Raw genomic sequence first — 6,848 nt, forward strand, 5'->3', positions numbered from 1 at the left:
TTTTTTGTAAAAATCAAATGAAATCAGTGAAATTATCTAAAAGAACAAAAACTAATATGAGTTCATCTTAATATCCCATACTTTTAAAATTGGAAAATCTCAATTCCTACATTATAGATTTACTTAAACATTAATGCATATTTTGAACAAGTCTACTCACACGTTTTGAATCAGATTGAAGATATCTTCATTTTGGTACTGAATACTGACACTACTGTTTTCAATTTGAACGATTGATTTATCAACGGTAATGTTGAGTTTTTCATAGCTAGAACTATACATTGAAACTATCAAAAATCTACTTGATCACATTGTTTACGTCCTTCGGATCTAGATGTAAGACCCCAAACGTAGGATTGACTCGGGATTATAATGCACAAACCCGAAGTGATCCAGCATCCATCCCAACTCGTGCTCCAATGGGTACCCTTCCCTACGATAGAACCTGGTTGCCCAAATACAGAAGAACAAAATAGTAGTTGGGAACTAGAGACCTATTTTGGACTTTCAAGGACTGGAATTTCCCAACATTAGTTCCCAACAATAAAATTTTGTTTCCCAACATTTGATTCCCAACAATTATTCATGAATCAATTACAAAATATTTGTTCCCAACAATTGATTCCCAACATTCGTTCGTGGCATTGACAGCTAGAAGAACAAGTCCGTGCTGCAACCTTGAAATGCCCAAAACTAACATCGGACAAGCAACCCCCTATGCTCGAAAAAGCAGCAGAGCAAACTAGTCTCCTAACATATAGCATCATGGTACCCACTTTGCTGAGTAGTCACCTGTGATAGTTCACACAGTCGAGCATACAGATCAAACATACATGAAAAACAAATGTTGCAATAAATCTAGCACAGCTATCATTTGCGGTCCCGACTTCTGCTTCGTCTTCGACTATCACGTTCTCTATACCTGTCGTAGTCACTACCTCTACCTCTCTCTCTCTCCCTACGCCCATCTCGGTCACGCTCACGGTCCCTGTCCCTGCTACCATAATGGTCGCGATTTCTATCTCTATCACGATCTCTATATCTGTCTTTCTCGCGGTCCTTGGTATCTCGTTCTGACTCTCGATCCCGACCACGTTCAGGACTGCGGCTTCTGCGTCGGTATTTCTCTTTGCTTCGGCTGTTAGAAGACAATAAGACATGTAGCCAATTTGTTAAATAGATATGATCCCAAGCTTGAACAGGAAGATCACACAAAGTACTTGTAACCTCCTAAAAACTACTTCTACTACATCCGGCGCCTGAAAGTTCGCTAAGCTATCTGTGGCGATAGATTCTTTGAGGGAAACATGTGCTCAAAATGAACCTATGAGGTATCAAAATTGTGCCATGAAACAGGTTGTGTATACTCTCAGATCCGCTGGTTTTTATAACAATACTAAACTCAAGTAGCATTACTATAATATCAATTCAAATAAATATAAATGAGATCAGGTCATTCAGACAGAGACAAAACAGACAATTCAACACAAAAATATAGACAGAAAAATAAAAACAAAAAATCTTACCTGCGCTCACGTCTATCTCGTTCTCTGTGGTCAGGACGAGATCCATTCTGGATGCAGAAAAACGTGTTACGTTCAGTGATTAATTGCAGTGAAAGGAAAAATCGATTCCGTGATCAAGAAAAAAATGCCCAAGGAGTTCACAGAAACGAATGTTCGACCTCCCAATTGCAAGTTACAAGTTCATAAAATAACACAGGACGAAAATAGTAGATGCACAAATTACGAGCGATCATTACAGCAGCTCCGATAGCATTGAGCACCTTGTCAGGGTCTTTAGAATCGTCCACAGCAACGTCTTCCACTTTATACTTTCCATCACTCTCCAGAGGTTTTTCTGCAGTTTCCCGATCTCGCCTACGGGATTCTCGTTCTTCTTCTTTCTTCTTACGAAGCTCTGCAGCAGTTTGTCTGATCCTAAAGTATCCCTGCAAGCCAGAAGTCCACATGTCACCACGTACCAACTATACATATGCAGAAATATAAACACAAAAAATATTACATCACAACAATCGCGACATCCTAAACATATCTAAAACACAATGATCACAGAACAGTAATTATCCGTCAATGAGGGACGCCACGACCAAGATCAGGACGATACCAGATGTTGTTTTCCTTCCAAATGACTAGCGAGTCGTTTTTCAGTATCTGTAGATGCTTGCATTGCCCCACACACTTCACAAACTTGCATGCGCTTCTCTTTCTCAAGTATACTACCAAACTCGGGCATAACTGCCCGCACCAGTTGATCTTTCTCCTTGTTGAGGTTCTCCACCTGTTGAATGACCCCGAAGTAATTGGCTCAATATGACGTGCTCACGTTAAATTAGAGAAAATTAAGCTATCACAAAAAAAACAAAACAAAACAAAATAGCAAAAAAGCAGAAAAACAAAAAGGGGGGGGGGAGGGGGGGAGGGAGGTTATTTCAAAAGTTGCTTGTGGAACACAGCACTATGCGCAATCGACTTGCATGAACAATGGTAAGGAGGTGAGGAACTGTACATACAGGAATGAAACGGAATATCTAACGCTCAAAATACCCAATTGAAAGATCATACCTTGCTCATGGTAGCTTGAGCTTGATCTACTTGGCCGTCTTCTCCCTCCTTTTCAGCTTGCTTTAGCAAGGATTGCACCTCCATTGCGATAGCTGATATACGATCACTATTTGCCCGAGCATGATCTGTTAAAGGCATTTCTTTATCAAGCCGCTCGTGGCACCTTTTAATCTTCCTGTCACAAGGGTATTAAACTCCATGAGAGACATGATGCTTGATACATCGAGTGACGCCTGTGCTCACATCCGATCCAGAGATTGGAACCTAGTCGTACTTTACGCCATGCCGATCTCTCCTTCCAATCCAAGGCATGCCTGATATATACATCTACATAGAGCCCGCGAAATCTGGTTGCATAAACTTACGTTCCAGTGTAAAAAGGCCGTCTGGTTCTTACCTCTCCAAGTCAGATATCAAACGCTCCAGGTAACCTAAAAACTCTGCCTCATATTGAGCAACTTTGTTGGACTTCAAAAAGTCTGCTCGAAGAGCATCATCATGCAGCTTTTCGCATGCGCCCAAATCACTCTTCGTGTTAGGGAATAGGTCGTGAGGACAGAAAGCCACCAGATGATAGTGACAAACCTATAGACAGAACGAAAAGCTTCAAATTAAAAAAAAGGAATAAAACAACATGGAGCAAATAGGTCTTCCTAGGAATCGTCCATTCAAACAATGCGCCATACACCGATGCCCGAGCAAGAAACCGGAAGCCTACTTATCGAATCAACTTCAGTTCACTCTCTTAAAAGTAGTACAGCCTACTACAGTTACAGAGTTCAAGGAATAAGTTCGAATCACAAGATGAGAAAAGCTACGCTTAATTCTCGTCAAACAAACACAGCACGATGAAATCCTAGAAATCGATCAATTACACGAGTTCTTGATATATTAAAGAAAACTTAAATAAAATTCTGCTCCAAATGCTTCTTTGTGCAGGTCTACTATTGAGCGATAATGTAGTGTCAACTATCCCGACTGAGAAAGAGAGAAAAAAAAAAATTAAAAAAAAAAAAAAAAAAAAAACGGTATGTCGTTTTCAAGAAAATTACGTTTCAGATCACGAAACTCGACAATAAAACACACGTGACAAGGCCAAATACCTGGGAAAACAATCAACAACAGACAGCTCTATAAAAAGCATTCACAATAACAAAACCTGAGGATCGTCGAACTGTAGCCGCTTCTTCTTCTGCTGATCCAATGGAAGGTCTCGGTCCTTTCCCATGAGCTCATCCAAGAGCGCTTTGGGGTCCATGCTGCCCCGATATTCCTCCTTCAGATACTACGCACACCTCTCCAATGCCCCTTAGTTCCAAATCACTGTCTCGTACGACACACCATCCTCCTTGCTGCCCCGAAACGGACCACCCCGCGGTACGACCACCTAAAACCCTAGAACCGGAACAATGAAAGATCCTCACTTTTCCAAATGAGGACACGACGCACAACAAAATGCCATATCCAATACAACATAACACCAAAGCTCGGCCGCAAGGCGAACAGTTAAACAACCCTAAATTGCGCTCATTTTCCAACAGCAACGCTAGCCCCAAAACCTCCGCAGAGTCCCACTTAACCGCGCTCCAAGTGAGTACAAACCGCACCAGAAATTCCGCGGAAGGGATTGATAAAATGGCCTAAGCCCGCACATCCGAGTGCGAATACAAAGAGGAGGAGGAAGAGAGAGAGAGAGAGAGAGAGAGAAAAACCCCGAGGGTCGGTCGCGGTGCGAGGCACACAAGGCAGGGCCCAGGCAGGTAACGACGACAACGACGACAAAGACGAGGATGAAGATGATGAAGACGAGGAGGATGATGCAGAAGAAGAAGCAGAGCCAGAAATAGGTTTTGCTGTGAGGGCATGGAAATGGAAATAGGGGAAGTGAGTTGAGTGAGTTGAGTTGAGTAAGTTGATGGAGCGAGTGGGTTGGCGTTGCTTGCTCTCTCGCTCACTCTCTCTCTCACGTTCCCATGGCTTTCTCTCGCTCGCTCTCTCTCACGTTCCCATGGCTCTCTCTCGCTCGCTCTCATGTTCCCCTGTAACCCTGTGTATTGGAACCCTGCCTCCCTCCCTCTCTCCCTCGCTCGCTTCCCCCGCATCCTTTTGTTTGTGCTGCTGTACACTTGGATATCATTTCCATCTCACTCGTCTCCTGCCAGCTTAGCATGAACCCCATTGCCAGCTCCTCCTCCAGCCTCCCTTTTCGTTTCTACTCACTTGTCCATGTTGTCTAACGTAGATGACCCATTTCCGACCAGTTAAGCAATTTATCATATCTGCAGTATGGGTATGATGAGGGAAAAAAAAATCCCCATGTAAAGAAATAGATTTTAGAAGGATTTCATATTTTTTACACCTTTTTTTCTCAAAAACAAAATCACCATGAATTTTTGGAGTGAATATTATGTTTGTCCTATAATCACCATATAAATTACCCTATTTCTAACCAATGGTTGGTTACAAAATCAAGGGCGCCTAATTCTTGTAATTAATAATTTTGGCACCTAAGTATCATTTCAATCTACACTTCATACCATGCCAAGGATGATAATATGTAGATGAGGCAACTTCAATTCAAACATTTGGTTGAAGAGAATATGAGGTAAGAATTGACTATATTTAATTTTCAATCAAAGTTTTCTAGAACTTTATTATGTCATCCATATAGATTACAACTAATCTTATCAACCACAACATGGTCACAAAGTAATCACCAAAAGATGGATATTTAGCCATCTCAAATAAGCAACTTCACTAATATTCAATTAATTTTTAAAATATCACCATTATCCATTCCAAATACAAGAAATTTTTAATCTTTTTCACTACTAGTTATCAACTTAACAAGCAAGAATCTTATTTTTAATCAAAATATTTCAAACTTATCAATGATTCATGTCGAGTTGTACAAAAATAGACCACATTAAGTTGCAAAATAGGAGGTTGGTTGAGAATGGATCATCTATTTTTTGTTCATTATCATTGTGGAGTGAGTTTTTAAGATGCTCATTATTTGCATATTGTTCTTATATCTTTGTAAGTCTATCTAGCAGTCTACTATGTTTTAAGGTTTTAAAATGTATATTTTGTTGATTACAACATCCTATCTGTATTTGTAACTCGAAAGTATTTTAATAATCTTCTACAAATCTTAATTTTAAAATTTTATTTTCAAAATTTTAAAATTTCTATGATTTGTAGAAATTTTAAGCTTTTATAAATCCTTGTTTTTGGTTCAAAATTTCTAAAACTATAAATTATTAGGTTAAAAAGCTACATACCAATTTTGTGGTATTTAAGTAATTAGTTTGAGAGATATGAAGAAAGTTACATGAAAGTATATAAAAATAAGGATTTAAAGCTATTATTAGGATTTTAGTAATATTTTAAGATTTTTACAAATTTATAGTTGAAATTTTTTTTGATAGTTTTTTTTAGGTATATTAATACTTTATATAAAATTTGAATTTGTTTTGACAATCCAATTGTGAGATATAAGTTGTTAAAGTTTGGGAAAAAATTTCCTTAAGGATATATAAGATTTTAGAATATTTTTATCATATTTTGGATGTTCTTTGATACTTAGGACTTATGTATTGATGAAATTGCCCCTATAGAGACAATTTTATATATAAACTTGGTGCTTACTAATCTTCACACTTATTAAGCAATTAAAGACAGCTAGAAGCTTAGTATTTTTTTTAGGCAAACACTTCTTATCTCAACACTGTTTACATTATTTGACATTAAATCCTCATAAGATGTGTAATTGCTTCTTGAAAGTTGAACAACTCTACAAGTAATTTGCATAGGTTCACAAAATACTCATAAAATCATTTTGGTAGATAGTGTGGATATTTGTTTTAATTTAATGTTTAGATTGTTAGAAGAAATTTATTTTTAATATTTAGGATTGCATATTGCTCTAGAAATGACATGTAGTTGATGAAGGCATTGGAAGATGGCTAAAAATTAAGATCATAAATTGTGCTTTGATACAAAACAAGATTAAAAAAATTAAACTCTTTTAGTGGAAGAAACTTATTGACAAGTGATTTGAATGAAGACTTGTCATGGATATATAGATGTACTCTAATAAATACTTATATGATTAGATAGAAGTAGGTAAAAGTAGATAAAAGTAGATTAATTTCATAATACCTTCTAGAAAAGCTTCATAAATGTTGCTTTGCTTTACATGTATTTGTAATTGATTGGTAGTTTAAAAACTTAATCAACTAGTTAATCATGTGTTGATAG

General features: G+C 37.9%; 1 protein-coding gene across 2 annotated transcripts; it reads right to left on the reverse strand.

Moving 5' to 3' along the window:
• Window positions 1-534: 534 nt before the first annotated feature.
• Window positions 535-4,462, reverse strand: LOC112292903 (uncharacterized). 2 transcript variants are annotated; one of them, XM_024541880.3, is made up of 7 exons: window positions 3,745-4,462; window positions 2,983-3,170; window positions 2,586-2,760; window positions 2,128-2,301; window positions 1,787-1,951; window positions 1,527-1,573; window positions 535-1,138 (listed from the first exon to the last, which is right to left on the reverse strand). In XM_024541880.3, the coding sequence occupies exons 1-7, from the start codon at window positions 3,841-3,843 to the stop codon at window positions 871-873; spliced, it is 1,116 nt and encodes a 371-aa protein (XP_024397648.1). In that variant the 5' UTR covers window positions 3,844-4,462; the 3' UTR covers window positions 535-870. The 2 variants fall into 2 exon arrangements, with proteins under 2 accessions (XP_024397648.1, XP_024397647.1); XM_024541879.3 differs by having other exon boundaries at window positions 1,763-1,951.
• Between the last annotated feature and the right edge of the window lie 2,386 nt (window positions 4,463-6,848).

The sequence above is a fragment of the Physcomitrium patens genome, chromosome 15 (genome assembly GCF_059467195.1).
Source record: "Physcomitrium patens ecotype Gransden chromosome 15, ASM5946719v1, whole genome shotgun sequence".
Taxonomy (NCBI): Eukaryota; Viridiplantae; Streptophyta; class Bryopsida; order Funariales; family Funariaceae; genus Physcomitrium; species Physcomitrium patens.

Excerpts from the sequence above, each read along its gene's own strand:
- LOC112292903 (XM_024541879.3), bottom strand. The coding sequence starts at position 3,843 with ATGGACCCCAAAGCGCTCTTGGATGAGCTCATGGGAAAGGACCGAGAC. Across the intron at positions 2,761-2,982 it reads TTGATATCTGACTTGGAGAG|GAAGATTAAAAGGTGCCACG; the intron begins GTAAGAACCAGA and ends CCCTTGTGACAG. Across the intron at positions 1,139-1,526 it reads CGAGATAGACGTGAGCGCAG|CCGAAGCAAAGAGAAATACC; the intron begins GTAAGATTTTTT and ends GTCTTCTAACAG.